The 24,497-nt window shown below is 41.2% G+C and overlaps 1 protein-coding gene across 8 annotated transcripts in view; it reads right to left on the bottom strand.

Annotated features, from left to right (window-relative positions):
• TRAPPC8 (trafficking protein particle complex subunit 8) overlaps positions 1-24,497 on the bottom strand; it is a 102,456-nt gene that overhangs the window by 5,631 nt on the left and 72,328 nt on the right. For 4 of the 8 annotated variants that reach the window (XM_075920767.1, XM_014568782.2, XM_075920769.1 and 1 more), the window contains 8 exons: positions 23,613-24,055; positions 19,405-19,549; positions 16,730-16,826; positions 15,762-15,830; positions 15,586-15,626; positions 14,697-14,876; positions 12,385-12,486; positions 840-887 (listed from right to left, as the gene is read on the bottom strand). In XM_075920767.1, the coding sequence (XP_075776882.1) occupies positions 840-887; positions 12,385-12,486; positions 14,697-14,876; positions 15,586-15,626; positions 15,762-15,830; positions 16,730-16,826; positions 19,405-19,549; positions 23,613-24,055 (1,125 nt within the window). The remainder of the gene's footprint in view (positions 1-839; positions 888-12,384; positions 12,487-14,696; positions 14,877-15,585; positions 15,627-15,761; positions 15,831-16,729; positions 16,827-19,404; positions 19,550-23,612; positions 24,056-24,497) is intronic. The other 4 variants (XM_075920768.1, XM_075920773.1, XM_075920772.1 and 1 more) reach the window with 1 other exon arrangement.

Genomic DNA, 24,497 nt, shown 5'->3' with positions numbered 1-24,497 from the left:
CCCAAAACTGGTTTTTTGAAGCAATGACTACTAAGAGTTCTGCAAATATGTATTACTGGTAAGATGAAAATGGAACATGTTTAGACAGCACACCAAGTTCATCTTGGGTTTTCACAAAAACACCCAAGTACCTACAGTGAAAAGTATCATGGGGAGGTTACCACAAAGGAATCCCGGATAGGCAGGAACGCCCGCAAAGTGGGTGGCACTGGTTGGGAAGGGAACATGTGAATACAACAAAACTCTAAAGCTGAAACCTAGGAAGCTCCTCCAAAAATGAAAGCTACCTGGGCCCTCATAGTGCAACATTCAAGGGAAGGCAAGTGGTAGAATACTCTCTCCTTTTGGGGATATCAACCTCCAAAACAGAGAGGATTAGACAATGTAGGAAAGTGTAACTTCATTGCATCACCCTGGCTACATCTGGTCCAGAAACTAACACAACACAATGTTCTGTGAAACAGTTCACAGTATTACTAGCTTATTGCTATGCTTATGTCAGCAATTTATATGCCCTTTAAACCAAAACTAATTCGCCGTGTTCAGACCAACAGCCTAAATGTTCAAGAACCAAGAATACTATTCTGTATTAACTATGGAATACAGTTGAAAACTATCTTTTTAATTCAATTGGCATTTCTGGTTCTGCTGTAATTGCATCCATCTTGCTGAAAGTTGACACTATGTATAAACTAGCTGTATTTAGAGAGCATACAACTGCACTGAGGATGCGGGAGGAAAGGTTAGAAGATTTATCTAATTGAAGAATATTCAATATTATTTTTGATAGCATATGTCAACACTCTAAAAATTGCTCTTCCCCCCCTAATGTCAATTACCTGTTCCAAGTCCTCCCAATCAGAATTCCCGAGTATTTTTTTAAAACCCTACAAAAAACAGATATTAAAATTTATCTGAACACAAGCAAAATCAGTAAGATAGGTTACAAAACGCAACTGATATTACAAAAATCTGGCATCATTACATTTTCATTATTTAATTAATTTAACATGTTTGAAACCCTTAGTTCACATTACCTTGGTACTGAAGGACTGGCAACAGATTTGAATTGGACAATTTAACACTCCAGATTTTAGTCTTTTGGTTCCTAAATAAGATATCCCTTCAACAATAATCTTTGTACCCAGAGGATGAAATATTGGTTATGATGCACTCATAGGAAAACTCGCAAGAACTTCAATAAGGCCAGAATTCCAGAATAGTTTTTTTGGTGGTGGTGGTGGTGGTGATGGTGATGGGGGGGGGGGGGGGGGAGGGAAGGTTTCACAACACAAACACTCAGAGCGCTGCTCTTGACTAACAGCATCTCACTGAGTTTCCTTTTTAAGTAACCTGGAGAGTTTAAGAAATCTAGACAATCAGACACACAGTGGGCAGGGATGTAAAATCCCAATTAGTTAGTTAACTGGTTTAACTTTATGTTTAACCAGTTAACCAATTACACAAGGGCAGGTGAGGGGGGACTGTCAGGGTTGGGAAAGGGCTCCTCAAGCTGAGCTGAAGCGCCTCTGCCCACGGCACATCCAAGTTGGGCCCGGTGCTCGAGTTGGGCTGGAGTAACCCCCTGCCTAAAGGTGAGGCTTAAATGATTAATCTGTTAACTGTTCACATCCCTAATAGTGGGTGAGGTCAGTTTCTTGTTAGACTAACTGAAACTGGTCTTGTAAAATATATTAGCTCACCCACCTTGTCTTTCTAATATTCTGGGACAAACAAGACACAACAACACTGCACAAACCAAAGAAAAGTGATCTGTGGTCTCAGGAACAAGTTTCAATAGAATTCTGCTAATATCAATAATTCTGTGAAAACAATTAAAACCTTTATGTAAAAACAAAACATTCTTCAAAACAAAATACCACCACAGGTTGAACCTCTACCATGGCACCTTCAGTACTTGAACGGGGCCGAATCAGAGAATTTCTGGAACCAGGAGAGGTCAGTGCAGAGCGCCAGTGGATTGCCACAGGTGTGGGAAGTAGAAGTGCACAGGGTGCTACAGCACACCTGGGCTTTGCGTCCAGCATGGCCCCATGCATGCTGGTCCCTCTTTTGCCAGCTGGGTTCCTGGCCCTCTGGCCCCTCTGCTGCTGTCCAGGATCCTGGGCTGCTGGCCTCTCTGCTGCCACCTAGGGTCCCAGGCAGCAGCTATAGGTCCCAATCATGGGTCCTTGTGGACTGGAGCCCTTGGCTGTGGGGCTTCAGTCCTGGCCCTAGTTGGTGTTCAGGAGCTACCCCCTGCTGAGGTCTCAGCCGGGAGCTAGTGAGGGGCATGGACAGGGGTCAGTTGCTGGGACCCTAGGCACCAGACGGGGTCAGTGGCTAGGACCCTGAGAGGCAGCAAAAGGGTTGGTAGCTGTGCCCCCAGGTTGCAGTGGGGCCCCACAATGGGGAGAAAGAAGGCACAGGGGGTAGCTTGACATTGATGGGTGCTCAGCACCCACTATTTTTCCCTGTGAGTGCTCCAGTCCTGGAGCAGCCATAGAGTTGCCAGAGTACAGACATCGCCAGACCTACAAAATTCCAGATTAGAGAGGTTCAACCTGTATGGCTAATATATATACTCCAGTGCTAATGGCACTAATTTTCCTCATATAATCCCATTCATGTCAATTTGATAAAATGGATTCATACTAAGATTAAATAAATTCTGGCTATTGATCAAAAAATCTTAAATATTTTGATCCATACATATTGTAACTATCCACTCCAGAACTAGTGCACAGGCATCTTCGGAAGAGGCAGACAGAATGGGTTTTAACCATAACTGATATGGATGATGGAGTCCAAAGTGATGCGGACAATCAGGATAATCTGACTTGTTCTAAATCACAGTTTTTAAAAATCAGTTGTTCAATACTACAAATCAGCAATAAAGGAACCAATTATGCTGCCTCCCACAATTACCCTCTGAAAAACCATTAGGAACATACAAATAAAAATGACTATTATTCTTCCTATCAATTGTAATAGTAAATATTGCATCAGAACGATGAAATTAAGAAACCCCTTTGTTAGGCAAATGAATCTCAAAAATTGGGCAATCCCTTCCATGAATATTAGCTGTAAAAGGCATTCATATAATTAACATTGGAAACATTACCATTCAATTTCAGGTTAACTAAATTAGTTAAACACTAATTTTAACTAGACTAAGAAACAGCAAAAACCTTTACAAAATACCAGATCTCTGCTGCTTGTATTTCAAATTAGTTTACCTTCACTTCTACTACTAATGATCATGAGTAGACCCGTGGCACCTTAGAGACCAACAAAAATGTAGAATCATAAGCTTTTGTGGATAAAACTCACTTCATCAGATGAATTGGAGTGGAAGTAACAGAAACCAAGATATATTTAAGGGAGATGCTTATAAAAAGCCCATGATTCTATACAGTTCTGTTAGTCTCTAAAGTGCCACTGGACTACTCATTGTTTTTAAAGTTTCAGACGAACACGGCTACCCCTCTGAGATTTACTAATGGTCATGTATGTTATGTTGGATTTAATGTGGTTTTAGATTTTGTTTTTTTAAAGAAACCACACTAGAAACCCCATCCTGCATTAACATTGGTTTATTCGAAGTCTAGGAGCTACTGCATTCAAACTAACTTTAAATTGTTAAGCCAGCATTTAAAAAGACTTGGGACACCTGTAAAAGTCAAAAGGCACTGCATTTCAACAAGATGGGTGCCAAATGGAAGCAGAGGCTTTTTAAGAAACACGTTCACCTTCAACTATTTTAAATCAGTCTGAAGTTTCTATGCAATGAACAGGATCTCAAGAGAGGTTGGGCACCTTCAAGTCCATAGATTTCAATGGCAATTCCTCCCCATCACTTGGCAGTATCTATTTCCTATTTGCTCCTTTTCCAAAGAATGTTAAATATACTTGTTTTTTAAATTAACTGATGTATTCCACAAAAAATAATACACAATATAATTTCATATAAGTCTCATAGTTCCAAGGAGATAAATAAATGCTCCTAGCTGAGTTTGAAAGATAATAGTAAGGCTGCGAGAGCTGCAAAATGAAGACTCTTGAACCAAATGAGCAATGCTGAATGGCAGAATAGAGAGGGGAAAAAACCCCATACAAGAAGTGGAATGACATGCCAGTAAGAACAAAAATACATAGGCAGTAGCACTGGGCTGCAGTTGGCTTCCCAGGAGCCGGTGCATGCTGGGAGTCAGCAGTTGAGTGAGACACTACCTACACATTTAACAGTATGGCAGAGGCCTGAAAGACTAAACCTTTGGATCATTATTATGCAGAAGCAGTCATCAGTATGGAAGCCTATCTTATGGAATGGTGACATAAGCATGAAAGGACACACGAATGTTTAGCATATGTAGCATGTAAATACCATGCAATGCCAGCTACAAAAGTGCCATAAAATGCCTGTTCTCATTTTCAGGTGACATTGTAAATAAGAAGCAGGCAGCTCCTGTAAATGTAAATGAATTTATTTGTCTTAGCAATAGGCTAAACAAGAAGTAGTGGACTCAAGTTCTACACTGTTTTGTTTTGAGTGCAGATATATAACAAACCTACATTTGTAAGCTGCACTTTCACAAAAGAGATTGTACTACAGGTTGGACGTCCCTGGTCTGTCACCCTCAGGACCTGACTGGTTCCTGATGAGTGTTTTTGCCAGGCCAGGGGAGGTCATTTTTGGACCTTGGCCTTCCAGCCAGCTCCCCACCTCTTGCAGGTGGCACTGCCCTCCTGGGGCTTCCTAGACTGCCCAGCACCACACTGGCGTTCCCAGCCCCACTGGGCAGCCACATGCCAGGTCTTCCTTCCTCACTTGGCAGCCCTCCTGGCAAGTGTTTGACAGCCCCACCATCAGCTCCCTGCTGACAGCTCACTGCCCTGCTGGCCCCACAGGGACCCTTATTGCTGGCCCTCCACTGGAGGACTCTGGTCCTGCAACATCCATGGTCCTGTACAGTTCTTGCACGAGGTGGCCAAAAAAAAAACTATTTCTTATCTTTTCTACTGTTATTATTATTATTACAAATAATTAAGTGAACACTGTACACTTTGTACATAATTTGTTGGGCAAAAGTCAACATGGTTTCTGTAAACGGAAATCATGTCTTACTAATCAATTAGAGTTCTTTGTAGGGGTCAACAAACATATGAACAAGGAGGATCCAGAAGATACAGTATACAGGCAGTCCCTGGGTTACATGGATCCGACTTACATCGGATCCCTACTTACAAACGGGGTGAGGCAACCCTGCACTAGCTGCTTCCCCCCAGCAGACCAGGGAGATGTGAAGCTAGTGCCCCCTCCCCAGCAGACCAGGGAGACGCGGAGCAGCTTTTCTCAGCAGACACCTCAGCTTGAGAATAAAGGACTGAGGGAAGTGAGGTGTGGGAGAATAAAACTCAGCTCTGGAGAAATGTTTGGCTAGAGTTTCCCCTACAATATGTACCAGTTCCGAGTTACATACAAATTCAACTTAAGAACAAACCTACAGTCCCTATCTTGTACGTAACCCGGGGACTCCCTGTACTTAGATTTCCAGAAAATCTTCGACAAGGTCCCTCACTAAAGGCTCTTACTTTATCTAAGTTGTCATGGGATAAGAGGGAAGATCCTTCCATGGATTGAGAACTGGTTAAAAGACAGGAAACAAAAGTTAAGAATAAATGGTAGATTTTCAAAACGGAGAGGGGGTCCCCCCAAAGGTCAGCCCTCGGACCAATATTACTCAACTTTTTTATAAATGATCTGGAGAAAGTGGTAAACAAGTGAGGTGGCAAAGTTTGCAGACTATTCTAAACTACTCTAGATAATCTGCTTTGATCTTAACTGTGAAGAACCTCAAAGAGATCTCAGCAAATTAAGTGATTAGGAAACAAAATGTCAAATGAAACTTAATGTGGATAAATGTAAAGTAATGCACACTGGAAAAAATAACCCAACTGTACATACAATATGATGGGGGCTAATTTAGCTACAACTAATCAGGAGAGAGATCTTGGAGTCACCGGGGATAGTTCTCTGAAGACATCCACGCAGTGTGCGGCGGCAGTCAGAAAAAAGCAAACAGGATGTTAGGAATCATTAAAAAAGGGATAGAGAAGAAGACAGAGAATATCTTATTGCCCTTATATAAATCCATGCATGCCCTCATCTTGAATACTGCACACAGATGTGGTCTCATCTCAAGGGAGATATACTGGCATTAGAAAAAGTTCAGAAAAAGGCAACTAAAATGATTAGGGGTTTGGAATGGGTCCCATATGAAGAGAGATTAAAGAGACTGGGACTTTTCAGTTTGAAAAGAGGAGACTAAGGGGGGATATAATAGAGGTATATAAAGTCATGAGTGGTGTGGAGAAAGTGATTAAGGAAAAGTTATTTACTTGTTCCCAGAATATAAAAACTAGGGGCCACCAAATGAAATTAATGGGCAGCAGGTTTAAAACAAACAAAAGGAAGTTTTTCTTCACACAGCGCACAGTCAACCTGCGGAACTCCTTGCCTGAGGAAGTTGTGAAGGCTAGGACTATTACAGGGTTTAAAAAAGAGCTAGATAACCTCCATGAATTTAAGTCCATTAATGGCTATTTGCCAGGATTGGTAAGGAATAGTGTCCCCCTACCTTCTGTTTGTTAGAGGCTGGAGAAGGAAAAGAGAGATTACTTGATCATTACCTGTTTGGTCATTACCTCTGAGGCACCTGGCATTGGCCACTGTTGGCAGACAGGATACTGGGCTGGATGGACCGTTGGTCTGATCCTGTATGGCCATTATTATGTTGTAACAAACCAATATATTAAAAATGTGGACTAAAATTCAAAAATATTTATAAATTTAAATTGATTAAAACTGTTACACTAATAGCATTTCAAACTAAAAATCTCAATCATAATTTAGTCAATATTTTTTGAATGATTTAGCTGTGATGGACTGCCCTTTTAATTAAAATTTCAACATTGTCCAGCCCAATCTCTCTCCAATCCGCAATTTGGGATTCCCTTACCTTGAACTCCATGTGATCAATAGAAATATGCTCAGACAAAGTCTAAAAAATGTTAGAATATTGAGGAGTGGCTGAAATTGAATGTGGAAAATTAAAAAGTAAAGGATTTCAGGTTAGTGGAGGTTGGTAAAGGAAAAGGGAGGAGGATGAAAGTTGAAAACTGAAGCGAGCCAAGGTAATTATAGCTTGGGAGTTATAATTTGAGCTTTGTTTATTGAAAAGATACTGGTCACTGCAGATGAAGGGAAGACAGGTAAGACTCCAACTGCTAACAAGAACTTCACTATGGCAGTGTTAAAAGTAGTGGCAAGGATGGTTACTACAAATACCTAATTTCTGCTGAACTGCAATAATTCCTATCCTATAATGAGTATCTTCAGAGATGTACATTTGTCCACTCATTTTATATATTAGTGGGCATAGCTGGTTCAATCCTACTAAGTTGGGTAGGGCAATAAAAAAAATGGCCACGCACCAGGGTTAGTTCCTAGCGGGCCGCAACCAATATATTTATCTGCAGTTCTACAGGTACAGGCAATCACAGCCAATCTGAGTGGCGGAAAGCAGCACAGCCTGGGACACCACTTCCTGTCGCTCCCATTAGCTGCGTATGGTGATCTACAGTAAATGAGCACTGGGATCAGCCAATACCTGTAGAGGCGCAGGTGAAATATGGAGCTGGGAGCTCACCAAGGACTATTCCTGCAGACTGGATCTGGTCTGCATGCCAGAATTTACCCATACCTGCTCTAAGCCAACAACAGACTATGCACACACAGCTGTATGTACGCACATGCATGCTAAGCTTGTAGTTTTGTAAGTCAGACAGTTTTTACCATAACATCTTCATTCACATGCTAAGCTGTATTACAGATTGAACTTCCCTGATCTGGCACCGTCAGGCCCTGAGCAATCCTGAATGAGGGGATTTGCAAGACTAGAAGAGTCCCCCAGGTAGGGCCCCTGCCTGGCCTGCTGTTGCCCAGCCATCCAGGGCTCCCCGGGGCCAGAGCTGCACAGCTGGGGCTGTCTCCTGCCACTGTGGCCAGAATACCCTGCTGCACTGCCTGGTCTCCCTTCCCCAACATGAGGCTCCCAGCTAAGTGGCTGGCCCCCTGCTGTGCTCCTGCCCCACAATCTGACTTCTCTTCACTTTGGCTCTCCGGTCCAGGAACATCAGGGAAGTACAACATGTAGTAGTTTGCTTGAACTGATTCCATTTTATAAATAAAATCCTCATCCTCAGTTTATATTTGTAAGTTCTGACTTCCAATTTCTGCCTCATATTAGCACTAGAGACTGTATTGTGCCACTTGTTTATTAGTACTAGAGACTAAAGAACTAAGTCACATAATGCCCATTTTCCCTTTTTGCTCTTCCCTTTTTGGCTACTCAAAGGAAATAAGCTACATTTGACATTCATTAGTCTAATCTTTCTCTCAATTTTTGTTAGTCTCTAAGGTGCTGCAGACCATTCTTAGTCAGCAACTGGAAAAACTTAAACAAACTTGGCTACCCTTCTGAGACTTACCTCAAAAGCAGTTTGTCATGTGTAGAGTTAGAGGAGGGGAAGCAAAGGGCATAATCAGATTCAAAACTGTTCATTAAAGACTCCTACACTACTACTGCATGTGAAACAAGTTTTTAAAAAGCAATGTTGCTTAGCAACATGAGATGCGTCACATGGATATAGCAGCCCTGGAGTTACAACTTCTATTTATAAAACTTACTAGACAAAATATTAAGACTAAGATGTGCCAAAACAGATAGCTGATCCCTTTATTCCAATATTCTGTATCCATCAGCAACAAAAACGTAATGCATAATATGAAAGTGAAAACCCTGTCTCCTCATAATGCATATATAGGCAGTTGTGTAATACTGTACGTGCAAGAGAAAAAAAACCTTGTTGACTTTCCAAAGGAACAAGCTATGCTCTGAAGTGCACGATTTTTATTACTCTTATCCTAGCTAGGATAGCAAAGAGTGATTTAGAATTCCTAATTCCTAGTTTAGGGAAGGAAATGTATCTATGATGTATTTCAATTTAATCAGTCAGATAATATGCAATTTTTCACACTGGAATGTGATTAGGGCCAAGATAATATTACATTTTAAAGAGTTCCGCCAGAATTATTATGAACGCCATGTTGTCAGCATCTTGTTTTTACAGTCTCCTTGCAAATTACTATGGTTCAGTCAACTGTGGATGATAATCTCCTCCTGGCAACTACTGGAAAGGCAATTTCTATTTTCTCAGTTTAATATCATTTGGTAACTGAAAATATCACCAAAAACATGAATAAAACAGCTCTATGTACAGTTTCAGTACATACGATTCAGCCATTTTTAAAAAACAAAGCTATTTTCAGTATGTCAGAGGGTTTAATTAGTACAGGTTGAACCTCTTGGCTGTGTCTAGACTGGCAAGTTTTTCTGCAAAATCATCTGCTTTTGTGGAAAAACTTGCCAGCTGTCTACACTGGCCGCTTGAATTTCCGCAAAAGCACTGACGATCTCATGTAAGATTGTCAGTGCTTTTGAGGAAATACTATGCTGCTCCCGTTCGGGTAAAAGTCTTTTTCCGAAAAACTTTTGTGCAAAAGGGCCAGTGTAGACAGCAGAGAGTTGTTTTCCGCAAAAAAGCCCCAATCGTGAAAATGGCGATCGGGGCTTTTTTGCGGAAAAGCGCGTCTAGATTGGCCACAGACACTTTTCCGCAAAAAGTGCTTTTGCAGAAAAGCGTCCTGCCAATCTAGACGCTCTTTTCTGAAAATGCTTTTAACAGAAAACTTTTCCGTTAAAAGCATTTCCAGATAATCATGCCAGTGTAGACGTAGCCCTCTAGTTCAGCACTTTTAGGACCTCACCAGTGTTGAATAGAGGTGTCAACATGTAGTCGACTACATGATTAACCAATAAGCCTGGACTTATCGGTTAATTTTGTTGACCACATGCACTACCCCCTTGCTGCCTCTCTATCAGAGACAGCAAAGAGGTGGGGGGAGCAAGAGCTGACACCCGTGAGGAGCTGGCTTTAAGCAAGCTCCCCACCAGCACCAGATCTGCCTGCCCCTCCACCTCCATGCTGCTGCCTCTGATAGAGGTGCAGTGGCACAGAGCGGAAGGAGGGCAGACTGGAGCCAATGCGCGCAGGGAGCCGGCTTTCAAGCAGGCTCCTTATATGTGCTGGTTCCGCAGACCCTCTCCTCTCTTGCTGCTGGGGCAGGCAAGAGCCAGTTTAAAAGCTGGTTCCCTGCTCTCCCCCCACCCCACATCAGTTCTGCAGTGTATCAGAGGCAGCAGCATGAGGTGGTAGACAGCCAGTCTGCATAGGGAGCTGGTTTTTAAACTGACTCCCTGGCTCCTGCCTCTAATAGAGGCAGTAGCGCAGGATGGCAGGGGGCTCCCTGGGTGTGGGGCCGGGAGCGCATTGGCTGCCAGCACTACCCCCAGGGACTATGTAATAGTTGGTAAATGCTAAGATTTCATGCAGTTACATGACTATCTAATTACACACTAACATCCCTAGTGCAGAACCAGGTAAATTAGGGGTAAATTAGAGCTAAATAACAGCAGAGAACATTAAGAGCTAGGACTGGTGGCTGTAAACAAACTATGGCACTGCAGGAAACTTGGATGTCCACTTATCATGGATGTGGCTATTTAATTAAAATCATGTCAGAGCACAGATGTTGCAAGCCTAGAGTGCCAGATTAGAGAGGATCAACCTGTATTCACCAAATTCACGTTACAAGTCAGTTTTGAGGTATGAGGCTTAAACAAGAACTAAAGACTTTATTATTATTGTGTACAATTTAAAATAAAATATTGAAATATCTACACAATAGCATTTTTATTGTACTAACAGGTTACAAGATACCAACAACAAAAATGAAACTATTTCACATCAAAATCCTTAAGACCTAGGAAGCTTACTCTTCAAGCATAAATGGAATTTTGATGCTGCAGAGGAAGTAGTTGAGATCCTGGAAAGGAACCCCAGGAAAACCTACTACAGGTTGGACCTCACTGATCCAGCACCCTTGGGACCTGATTGGCTCCAAACGAGGGGATTTGCTGGACCAGGAGAAGTCTCTCCTCTCCTGGTCCATGCTAAACCACTGCCTCTGCCCTCCCACCCCAGGCTTGGGCTCCAGCCCAGCCATCACTCCCTGGGCTGGAGCTCTCCAGGTCCCACTGACCCCACTGCTGCTGGGGCCAGAGCTGCACAGCCTAGGCTGTAGCTTCTTGGCTGCCACTGGGCTGGAGTTATATGGCCAGTGCCAGCTCCCTGCTACTGCCCGGTTACTGGGACCAGGTCTCCCAGCTGCACCACCTGCCCCCGCCCCCACAGGGCTTCCAGCTGAGTCACTGGCCCCCCACCACCAACCACGGTTCTCCCTTGTGGCCAGACCTCCCTTTACCTGGACCAGAGAGTCCCAATTAAGGGTACATCTACTACAGATTTTCTATGAGACAAAGCAATCCACTTACTCTGCCTCATTTTCCCAACTATAAAACTGGAGTTAATTCATCCCATAGAGAAGCTGTGAGGACAAATTCATTACATCTTCAGATTCTGTACTAACAGGAGCTATGTATGTATATAACCATATTTGCCTTTAGATGCAATTAGAAAAAAAGAGTTCTTGTTCTGGTAAGCTAACAGTATAAATACAGTCAACTCTGCTATAAATTTCTACTGAAGAGCTCACAGGAAATACATAAAATACTGATTTAAGGGAAAACAGAACTAAGATAACTAATGAAAAGAAAATGGGCAAAATAGTGTTCCTTAACTTTTCGTTACTAAGTCTTGCCTACCTTTACTTTACACATTACTTGTAAATGTGAAGAATTTAAAACAATACTTTGAACTATTCATGTGTTCAGTATTACACAAATTAACTCTCAAACTAACCAATTTTGAGTTGACAGTTTTAGACATTACTAATTCTTAGGACAGACAGTGCTGCGCGCGCACACATATATTTAGGTATTGACAGGTTTGTTGCACACCCTAATTATTCTTCTATAACTATTTGTTACATCACAGAACAGATATTCTAAAATATAATTACAATGGTAGGAATATTTGTATTGATCTCTCCCAGTTAAGTTTACCAGTTTTTACAGTTTTGCCATTTAACAGACTTAAAAGTATGCTTCCAAAATTAGCAGATTCCTTTTAATTTACAAGATGTATATTTACAAGAGCTTTACAAAATAAACACCAAAAAAACCTTTACAAGGAAACTTCATTAACTTATTTACTCTCACATTTTGGAAGCAAACCAAACACTTCGGAAACACTTTTGTGAAGAAAGAGGTTTTCAATACCAAAAAGGATTTTGTTTACCTGCTTTTGAGGAAAAGAAAAAGCCTCCTTCCCTAGCGTGTGGAGAACAACATGATGCTGTCCTTCTAAAATAAGCTGCTTGTTGTCTTCCACAACATACGCCTAAATATAAAGTTGACAAACATACAGTATTTCTTAAGTTTCTTGCAAACCTCAAAAGCTATCAAACAACACTTCTATTTTATAATATAAACTCTAGAAGTGACAATGACCTTGCGTTCATACTACCTTTTAATATTTTCCAGATTCAGAAAAGTATGAATAAAGGAATCACTTCACCTTCCAATTAAGTGTATTTACTTTGCAGTAGAAAGCTAAGGAGCTAATTAATAAATCTCATAGAATAGTCCTCTGTGATGCCTTAATTTTTCTAATTCAAGGGACTGTAAAGAGTTGGGTATGCAGTGTTTCACAAAAATAATTAACAATAAAATTCACTAACAAAATCTCAAGTGAACTATGTAAAAAAAAATCTCAAGATATTCTGTAGATAGTTTTATTTAAATCAGTTTTGCTCCACTGTGACGTTGTGGTATATTTTCGAATTATTTCCGTAATAATAAAAGATTACCAAGTGAATTAGTGCATAGTTGACATTGCAGCATAAATTCCTGGTTTAACTATACAATTCAATGCAGCTCTGCTGCACGAGTCACAGGACTGCTCAGCAGTTCGTTTCACAAAGCCATTTAATGCATGATACTTTAAATCACACCTACCAAAGCCTTACAACTTTGTTATATTAAATATTTTTAGAGAGATTTCTGCAAGTATCTAGCAGCATCTAAACTGCTATTAGGGTAGTTTTCCAATATTAGATTTTGCTGTCTTGGAGCGCAAGACTCCCACTGAAGTCAGATCTTAGATGAACACATTGGAAACTTTGGGAGGAAGACAGTTATTTCATTTCAAATAAAAGGAATTTTGAATCAGACTTCTTTTGTCATTCTCTTAGTTTGGAACACCATTGCGTATCAGCTGTTACAAGAGTCAACATTTTGAAAATGGGAAAAATGTGCAAACTCAAAAGTGTAGCCACCTCCCTCTAGCCAGACACTTCGTAAACATAATTGACGACTCAAAAGAGCTGGGAACAGACCTCAGGACTCAAATACAATGAAGACAATTTCAACTACTTTGTCTTTCAAAAACAACACTCCAAAAGTGTGTTGTTACACACTAACAGCAAGTGGGCTCTGTGTTACCTCGTAATGGCTGGACCACATACAGTATTTTATGGTGATAGAAATGTAGCCGTGTTAGTCTGGGGTAGTTGAAGCAAAACGCAGGACAATGTAGCACTTTAAAGACTAACAAGATGGTTTATTTGATGATGAGCTTTCGTGGGCCAGACCCACTTATTTTATGGCTCTGCTACTGCTTCTGTAGTAAGAGGTCATGTTTTTGTACCCCAAATGATAGAGGTGGGTGTTTCTATGTCCAAAAGCGTCAAGCTGAGTTCCTACAGAATCGCACATGGGGGCATTGTAACATTTAGTATCCTGTTTGTTACCACAATCTGTCCCCAGAGCCAGGAAGAGACACCCTAAACCAGGAATCGAGCTGTGCTCTCCTACTGTCTATACATGTCTCGCAAGTATGGGCTAGTCCACAGCAGAAAACAGCAGGCTTTTACCCTCAGCAGTTTCTCCCATAACTGAAGTAAGAAACGTATGGTGCTTTGCAGAGTGGAAACGTACAGAAACTAGTGTACAGGCTCCCGAATAAATGTGGGAATTTTATACTGCCAAACAGAATATAGATTTACTGCTATGTGGACATATTTTTCATGTTTATGCTTGGAAGCTGCAGCCACCCCTTTAAAAAGAGTGGGGCATTCCTTCAAAGAAATCCTCTAATGTGAGCAAAGTGTAGGAGACTCTCCTTGTGTGCTCAGAGTTAAAGGTTCTGCCTGTGTAAAGGCTCAAAGAGATCAGGATTTAATTTACTATTTTTGCAAAAAGCAAGCCTCATGAGGCCTGAGGTCATCATGAGAAAACAGGCATATATGGAGGGGACAGGATCTCTCAATTATAAAGCTAATCACAACATTGAGACATAATAAAAAGATTCCTGATTATTCACTGTTCTAGTAGTAACTTTCACTACTGTCCCAAAGGTGGTTTCAATTAATTTCTTGTTTCCGGTCAAACTAAAGTTTAATGAAAACAAAAGGTAATATTTGTCTGGAAAATTAGCTATACATCTAAAGAACACTACATTAGTTATAAACATCTTATCTGCTTTTGTTTTCTACTAATCATGTTTCATAATCAACTATTTTATGGATGAGTAAAACAGACCATACATACCTTCCAGAGAACAACAATATTTAAATCCACCTCACTACACTTTTGTATCAATCTGACTGCCTTGTCAAAAGACAGTTTTGCAGCTCCTTGAGACATATTAGATTGTGTGTGCGTTCTTTTTAATTCACAGGATAAGCTTCTGAAAAAAAAGTCTGCACATGGACTAGCTGAACTGATTATCTGTAAGAAAATAACACATTTTGCTTTCAGAACATGCAACAAGCGGATTCAAGTTTGTTCTATGAAGCTATTAAGAAAAAAAGGAATGGAGATGGTCCAGTTCTCTCTCATGACCAAGGAGGGATGGAAGGGTTATTCCCACTATTCCAAATGATAGCCTGTTCTGAGAGTCTATTATTGTTTGGGACACCAACTGGCTTGAACAGTAACATCCGTCAGCTAAATATATTTAAAAGCCATTAAACTGATTTTTTTAATATTTCTATTACAGCAACATCTTGAGGGCTCAATAGACTAGCATTTCCCTATCCTAGGCACTCAACTGCTTACAGCCTACATAGTAAAAAACACGGAGGGAAGGGAAAGAAGTGAATTGCTCAGTGCCACAAAACAAAAGCAGGGTCAGAAACAGAATCTAAGTCTCCAGTTTTTCCACTATCCTATCTATTGGATCGTGCTGCCTCCCATATTGTCTATGTTCACATGTTTATTACATCTATGTACAATGAGGAAGCAAGGAGAAAAAACTAAGGTACAAGAATTTGTGTTTTTAAAATAGTAACAGACATGAAGTGTCAAGATAACTTTGTCACATATGGAGAGGTATTTCTTGGTCAAGAAAGGCTTTGACTGGGTCACATGCATAAGATAAGTATTTAACACTGAAAGAATACTGCAAAAGTGCATTAAGTTGTACCACTACACATACCTGCTCATCTCCAAACACAATGTCTGCAAATGTATAATTCTCTAAAGGACAAAGAAAAAAGGTATCACTTCATCTGTATGAAAAGTCAGAACAGGAGCACTTAAGTGTCATGGAAGTCACAAACTTTTGAAAATCCAACTCAAAACTAAATGTCCAATAAAATTAAGTGAACCTACCTCCAGAATTTTTGCATCTTACTGCTTTAAAGCATAACTTTCCTCTCTCTCTGTTGGCAAGTTTATAATCTGAAAGAAAGATGTTGCAATAATGTCTCTTCCATTGATCTAGATACCTATATGGTCTCAACTACCACAGCACCTCCCAAATCCAGTCTTTGCAATCTGTAAAAGCCTGATGCACATAGGAGACTGAGTATTTAGAAACTGCTTTATAAATCAATATTGTTCAAGTTACTTGATTCAACTATTGACTATAATAGAATTTACTTAAACTTGGATTCTATTTCATATTTGCTAGCAGATACAGAGAATCTATCCTGCTACAATTATCTGGTATGCTGATGACCTTAGTCAGTGAATGAAAGACTTCCATTTGCAGACTACCTCCAATTATTTCTAACTTGGAGTAAGAAGAACAGGTATTGGAAAGGAAACAATTTCATGAGAGGTACATTACATTATATGAAGCGTCTGACTGGTCTCACCAGCAATTCTAGTGCAACAAGAAGCCCAGGTGTCTGGACTCATGTTCAAATATGTCCATGTACAGATATGGATAGAGCAAATTTGTATACACTAAAGGAGATTAAATTAACAATACATAAATAGATAACTGATTAAGTGCCACTCTACTGCTATGGAGAAATAGATTAATGATAAATAAAAATAATATAACAGAAAGCAAAGCAGATGGAAGACTGGAAGAACCTGCAAAGTAAACTTCACTAGTCAACCAATCCAAACAGATAGGTTGAACTCCCAGTGGAAAGATGGATTTTTAGTTTGTTGGTCATGCAAAAGTGTCTTTATTACAGTGACAAATTACAATTTCTGAAATGAAAAAACAAAAGAATGTTTTTAAGGAGAAAACGTAAGTAGATTTAAATAGTGTAATCTGATGCCTTCTCTCCTAAGATGTAAGTGTTCTTTGCCAAAGAGAACAATGACCTCATAAACATACAAACCTTTGTTTTCAGAGACATTTACAGCTTTCTGTAACATCCAGTGCTTGCTATTACTTGATACTTGTACTATATGAAATTCTTTAACACCAGCTTCACTCTAAATAAGAAAGAGAAAGTTAAATGTGACTATCAATTTTTTATTCTAAAAATGAAGAGCCCCATTTCAAAATCTATGAGATTTGGCAACTTCAGCATCTTGGGGCAGCAGGCCTTACTCCATATCTAGGTATACCTATATTACAAAGAACCCACAACAGATTGGAATGCCGTTGTGCTAGACATTGCACAAAGACAAGTAAGCCCCTGCCCTGCAGAGCCTTCAAAGTAAATAATCAGTTAAGAGAAAGGATGGAAAAGAAATAGGCATGGAGAGGTGAAGTGAGCAGTCCAAGGTCACAAAGCAGAACTGCAGCAGAATTTGTAACTGAATCCAGGCCTTCAGACTCAGTCCGTTTTTCTATTCACTAGGGCTGCGTCTTGACTGGTAAGTTTTTCCGCAAAAGCAATCGCTTTTGTGGAAAAACTTGCCAGCTGTCTACACTGGCCACTTGAATTTGCGCAAGAACAGTGACGATCTAATATAAGGTTGTCAGTGTTCTTGCGCAAATACTATGCCGCTCCCATTTGGGAAAAAGCCCTCTTGCGCAAAGGGCCAGTGTAGACAGCTAAAAACTGTTTTTTGCCATCGGGGCTTTTTTGCGAAAATGTCCATTGGGGCTTTTTTGCGCAAAACCGCGTCTAGATTGGCATGGACGCTTTTCTGCAAAAAGTGCTTTTGTGCAAAAGCGTCCATGCCAATGTAGATGCTCTTTTCCGCAAATGCTTTTAACGGAAAAACTTTTCAGTTTGAAGCATTTGCGGAAAATCATGCCAGTCTAGACGCAGCCTAGGATACTAACTGTAGACATCATGATATGGATAAAAGTCACATGGACCAGAAGCTCACAACCAATGTTTTTAATCAACTTTCAGACTTAATTCTGCCTAATAACTTACGTTTTTCTTAACACTTCCCAGAATAAAAACATTCTGTTCAAATCAATGTCATCTACAGCATTAATTTAACAAGTTTTATATGATGCGGTGGAAGCCTTCTGAGGTCAGAATTTCTGCCTCATATGCTGCTTTATTGATAACTGCTCCACTAATGTTAACTTTAGAAGCCAGCCAAAAGAACACCAACAAACGTGCTTGAGCATATAAAATATTTACTTAGTTCGGCAATTCAACTATCACCCAACTGTTTAAAAATTCATCAGTAAGGATTCTATTATTTTATTTAACCTGAGGTGGTGGGGCTTGGGCTTCATCCCCAGGTCCCAGCAAGTCTTGGCAACTCCATTTAAAAGGGGGTCTCAACCCATTTTGGGGTCCCAACCCATAGTTTGCAAATGGCTGCTGTAGATTATTAGTTACAACAGTTTATATGTTGGTCATAGAACATCTTTAAAAATTGAAGCAAAAGAGGCACTTACTGACTCCTACCCGTAAGATCAGGTTTCAAATGAGCAGAATGTAAACCACAATTGGTTCATATCCTGGGTTGTGCTCAGCCAGGGGAGTAAAGCAGCAAAATACTGCAAGCACTAAGACCTAGTAAGGGTACAGAGCAAAAGAGCAGCTCTCCCAGATTCCTTTCACCTGCTGCCACCCTCCCCCCTTCACAATGAATACTAGCACAGCCTCAGAAGCAGTGATACTGTGAACAAGAGTTAAATGCTATGTGATCAGCACACTTACAAGTGTCCATATACCAGATGTACAACAGAGCCACCCAAAAAAACCCATTCAGCAGTTTCTTATCCTGACCCAAACTCTAAATGTTGGCTTGTAACAAGAAAGTAGATTTTGGGTTATTTAATATCGTGTGGAAAGACTACGAACAATAGCTACAGATCATGCCAAGCTACTGAAGCAACTTCAATTGGGGAGGACCTACCAGTTTGAGAATTTGGCTATTAGGTATAAGCAAGTATCAGACTCAGAATCCAAGTTTATAACATGGAACTGAATATTTTTTTTATTTAAAGCTAGCAACAAAGTTTGCATGATAGAATGAAGGCTTAGATATGCCATTCAGAGCTAGTTATCCATGCTTTGCCTCAAGAATGTATGTACTGTATCTTACAGTACACAGACTTTTAAGCCAAATAAAAATTGACATCTATCACATTTCTTAAAGAATATGGGAGAAGGTGGGGTGGGGCGGGGGAAGAGAGGAATCACAATGGAACTTATCTACAATGAACTTTGATTTAGTGAAATTCAGCTTGTATTTGAAGAGTCTTAAAAAGTTCCAATGGATTTTATTGAGCAAGTTTCACTTAGAACTTTTATAATAAAGCTGTTATGCAATTTTTTAAAATTTAACTAGACAAATTTCACATTAAGCCTTGGTCTACAATAACTCCCCTTATTAGCAATAACTCTCCTTATTTTGAAACAAGCAGCAGCGCATCCACATTACCAAGCTCATAATAATGAAATAATGGAGTTATTATTACAGTTATTTCAAAATAAGTTTTTAAAATAATTTCCTAATGTAGACATGCCATAACATGCTATCAGTAGACCTAGCATATGCTTACAGAAACATATCAAGACATGCAGTAAGCGAGCAAACTTTGATAAGAGTATACAGGCAAAATAAAATCCTCTTTTCTAAACAGACTTACAGTATTGATATTTTCCACATCCACAAATACTAGCATATTGTCCCCTTTGCCTTCATCTTCAAAGGAATTACTTCTGCAGACAGTAGCTTGAACATTCAAAGATCGGCTGGTACAAATAACTGCAGTGTGTCTTAATACTCTATGACTAGAAAGAAAGTCACATTCTAAGTTGCAATCAGAGTTATCAGAAAAATTCTTAACAATTATGCTTTTATATTTAAAGACAGATGCAATCGGGCAATTAATTTGTTTCCAGCTCCCCCTGAGAAAACATTCTTTGATATATAGTTGTAGTTCTTGTATTTACATTCTACAGAACACTGAAACAGGTTGAGATCCAGACAGATGGAGAAAGAAAAAAAACACAACTTTATAGCTGCTAGTCCTAAATTTTAAAAGCATTACTTTAGCACTAAAACAACTCAACACTGATGAACAAAACATGTTAATTATTTTAGTGCCCTAAATTCCCTTATAACCAGTGTTCCCTCTAAGATTTTCCATCCATGAGCAGAGTGACTTTTCTCTTGTGCCCTAATATGAGGTCATATGCGCTTGTTCGGATGTGTGCTACTGTGGCACCTAAGTTATAACCCTCCTCCTTCTCCCCCTCTGCTGCCATGTCTCTCATCCTCCCCTTGCCCTATCTACGCCCCTGGTGCCTGCTACTGCCTCCCCACCCCCGACTCACTTCCCTCAGCCCTCATGGTACCTGCCCTTCTCATTCCCCTCCTGGGACTTGCCCCACTTCCCCCTCCTCTGACCCCTGCACTGGCCCTTCCCCACTGTGCCCACTCCTCCTCTAGCTCCCTCCTCATCCCCTCTCCTGACACCTACCTCTACCCACCTGCCCTGCCTCTCTTCTCTGCCTTCTAGTGCCTGTCCCTCCCTAACATCTGCCCTTCTGCTCACCTCCACAATTCCCCTGATGCCTCCCCTTTCCCTCACTGCCCCTGCTCCCCTTGCCCTTTTCCTCTCCGGTGCCCACCCGCTTACCACCCTCTGCCCCAGTTCTCCTCATGCTCCTCTGGGCCCTCACACGACTTGCTCCAAACCCTACCTTCCTCATACCCATCCCTCCTTTCAATCCCTCTTCTCCTGGCACCCACTCATCCCTCTCGTCCCATTGCCCCTCTCCCAGCATCACACTGTCCCCTCCCACTCTCCACTGAAACCTTTCCATCTTTTACCCTGCCACTGCTCTTCCTGCCCTTTCTCCTCTTGGCTCTCCAGCATTTGTCTCTCCTCCACCCTGCACCTTGCTTCTCCTGCCCTAGCCCCCTCCACTCCCCTCAGCACAAGTCCCTTCCTCTCTTCACCCCCAGCTTCCCTATAGTTATTGCTTGCCCCTTACCTTACCTTCTGCCATCCTGACACCTGCACCTGCCAGGCGGGGCAGCATGGTGGGCAGTTGCTCTGTGGGCCAGGGCTGGAGCCAGGGCCATGGTGCTATTTTTAATAGAGCAGCCCAGGCCTAGGGAGCAGCTGCACAGTTGCCCGAGCTCCAGCCCCAGCACATGGGGCAGCACACCCCATGTGCCAGGACTTGAGCTGGGGCAACTGTGCTATTTTTAGCACTGTGGTCCCAGCCCCAGCAGCTGCCACGCAGCCGTGGCTCCAGCTACTCCCAGGGAATGGGCCATGCAGCAGGAGGCTGCCCCATATTCTGGGAGTGGAGTTGGGCCACGGTATTATTTTCAGTACCACAGCCCAGGCTCCAGTTCTGGCAGCCACCACTCAGGTGGTGAGAGAAGCAGCTTTGGAGAGCCACAAAGCTGCTCTTCTGTTAGATTTGGCAGGTCAACAGAACAGTGCTAGAGACTTTCTATGCTCTACATCTATAATACACGAGTAGTTCAGACTAAGGATGTTAAATAACAGTTAATTGACTAGTCGGTGCAATTTCCATTGACTACTCAACTAGTCGATAGGTACTGCTGCATTCCTCCTTTTAAATGTACAAGAGCCTCTTCTGGGACTTGTACATTTCAAAGAAGGAATACAGAACTCCATGTGCAGCCCAGGGCTAGCAGGAAGTCCTGCTGACTCCGGGCTGCACGCAGCCTGCCAGCTTTGAAATGTACAAGAGAGGCTCTTATGACAGCGCAGCCCGGAGTCAGCAGCTGATCCTGGGTTCCGCAGAAATACCGTGCTGGAGCCTGGGATCAGCTGGTGACTCCCTAGCTGATCCCAGGACCAGCTGTGTGGCACTGCCGTTTTGAAGCGTCCAGGTGGCATTTCAAAGGGGCAGCACCACACAGCTGAGCCAGGGATCAGCTATTCAGTACTGCCCCTTTGAATGCCGCCTCAGCATTTCAAAGCAGCAGCGCTGCACAGCTGATCCCAGGCTCAGCTGTGCGGCACTGCCACTCTGAAGTAGCCCCTCCTCCCCCCGCTGCCTCTATATGAGATAGAGGCAGCATGGAGGCTTGGGGGGAATTGGCTAGTCAACTAACTATCCAATAACCATTTGCTTATTGGATAGTCGACTAGTCCTTAACATCCCCAGTTCAGATTCATTAATTCATCCTCAACGTCTATTTGAGGTAATGAAGTATTCTCACTTTTCAGATAGGGGCTGAGAAAGTGCATCAAGCCAAGAATACCAACAACATCTCTATACTGATTTGAAACTTCAAAAGGCAGCCAGGGCATAAAATTTATGAAGGAGAAATACAGACAGAAAGGATTGGAAACACTGAATTCTCCTCTTTGATCTATGAGGAATAGCAGATGGGAATTATAGTTAGGTGAATGTACTGTTCACTAGAGACTCCTGAAGGCTCACTCCTAAATTGTCTGAGAACAACTGAGGCATGATCAACTGATAGTGTGGTTCTTTAGAGCTTGTTCACAAAACACAGAACTCCCATTTCCTGCTACTCCTAAACAGTATTAGCCAGGACAGGGCTAAACCTGAGACACTGTGTAAGTCTCTCTGCAAAGCCTGAGGGGCAAGTTCAGGGGATAAGCTAATGCATCTTGTACACTCTGAAAACCTGGGAGTGAACAATGGATGCAAATATGGTTTACCTCTATTTATAAGGAATAAAAAGGAATAAGGAATCTGGAGGGGTAATGGAGTAGAGGAGGCAGCCAAGCATTTTGTTGGTGGCTCCTTGTGGCAGATGTTCAATGCAGGAACTCTATGTGGCAGGGATACGTTTATCAAGTAATATGCACTGGAAATGTTTGCAAGGAAAATACACCTTATGGGAACTACAGAAGTAGGGGCATCCAACCTCCATCTTAAGCACCAGGAGCTCATCTTCTCCTCTCTGTACCATACAATTTGTTTCCAGATACTCCCAGGTATTAAAAAGACAATAAATGTGCAGCTTCATTAACCCACATCCAGGGCCTTGTTATTCTTCCACTGCAGACAACCTCTTTAAATAAATTTAAATTAATGGAGATTGCCTATCTCCTAGAACTGGAAGGGACCTTGAAAGGTCATCAAGTCCAGTCCCCTGCCTTCACAGCAGGACCAAGTACCATCCCTGACAATTTTTTTTGCCCCAAATCCCTAAATGGCCTCTGCAAGGACTGAACACACAACCCTGGGTTTAGCAGGCCAATGCTCAAACCACCCAGTCATCCCTCCCCCCTTCTTGCCTATATCAACCTCATTAGCTGCTATTTTTTAATTGGAAAGGAAGAAGAAAGTGAAAAGGCAGTGTGCGGGGGGGGGGGGGGGGGGCTATTTGTTTTTTAATAGTAGTTGAAAAAATTAGCAAGTTGGAACTGTTGGCCAAGTTCTGAACTGAAAGCAAAACTTGCTTTAGGGTCTGATGTGAACAGAGCTTTCCTTTTATCCAATAGCAACCATTCCACCTACTCTCCTCCTATGACATCAAGAAACCCACAAACAAGAAGTAAATATGCTTCCATGGCAAACATCCATCTTCAAATACACTGTGCTTTACTAAGAATTCATAGAGGTTTATTTCATTTGTGAGCACAGTACTTTGCAATTTGTCTACTCAGTTTGACACTTTAAGTCAGAAAGTTAATCTAGCAAGCAATGAGCTCAGTGTGATAGCCACTATTGTTCATGCTTTATTTCATTACTGCAAAGTTAGACACCACTTCCCTTTTTATGAAACTTAGGTTAAATACCTCTGGACATATCTAAATACAATAGTGTCAAACAGTTTACTGGGTAAGACCTAATTTAGTTTGAAAAAGTTAGTTAAAAAAAAACTTACCACATTTTTGAGTGTTTTTTAATACTTTCATAGTAAAACAAAAAGTTTATTTCATGAACCCCTTCTTCATCTGGTCCATGTAACCACATTGGCAGCTGAACTGAAGCCCCAGGGAGGAGGACAGAGTCAAGAAGTGGGACATGTATCACTTCTGCCTGATTTCCAGTGCCAACCCCAAAGTCTATAGAAGAAGCTGATGATATCAGTGCTGTACATGCAGAGGTAGAATCTGTCACAACAGTCTTGTAAGCACTACAGTTTTCAGAGGCCGAGGGACTTAGTGGTGTTAGAAGAGCAGTATTTCCACCAAAAGTAAAAAATTCTGGATGTTTTGATACAACCTTCAATGCAGTAAGAGGACACTTGCTCACATTCACAAATTCTACATATGCTTTCCTGATTTCTCCACAGAGCAGTCCCGTAGGAAAATTTATAAAGAATACCTGCATTGGGGGGAGAGGGGGAAAAAAGGTTGATAATTTAATAGTAACAGATTTGTGAAAGTAACTTGAAGACACCATTATATTTATAATCTAATTTGTTAATGTTAAATTTAACAGTAAAGAGAGACGTGCTGCACTCTAGTAAATGAAGGAGTTTTTCTGTTTCATTTTTGCTTTCACCGATCCCCCTTTATACTCAGGAAATAAGGCCAAACTTTGGGAAAATTGGATTTGCATCTGGAGAACCAAAATGCTAAGTTACCAGATGTATTTTTTTCCCTGCTGTTTTTACTAATAAAGTTGACTTTAAACTCTTCCACCAGAATTTGAGTTAACTTCAACATGGGTACAAATGTGAGAAACCACGTAACTGAAGTTTCATCTAAATTAGATACAAACTTGATAATTTGAAAACCTAGCCAGCTGTAAAAGAATGACTTAC

This window comes from Pelodiscus sinensis, chromosome 2, assembly GCF_049634645.1.
Source record: "Pelodiscus sinensis isolate JC-2024 chromosome 2, ASM4963464v1, whole genome shotgun sequence".
NCBI classification, from domain to species: domain Eukaryota; kingdom Metazoa; phylum Chordata; order Testudines; family Trionychidae; genus Pelodiscus; species Pelodiscus sinensis.
The sequence above is the reverse complement of the archived record's forward strand: the minus strand, read 5'-3'. Positions and strand labels throughout refer to the sequence as shown.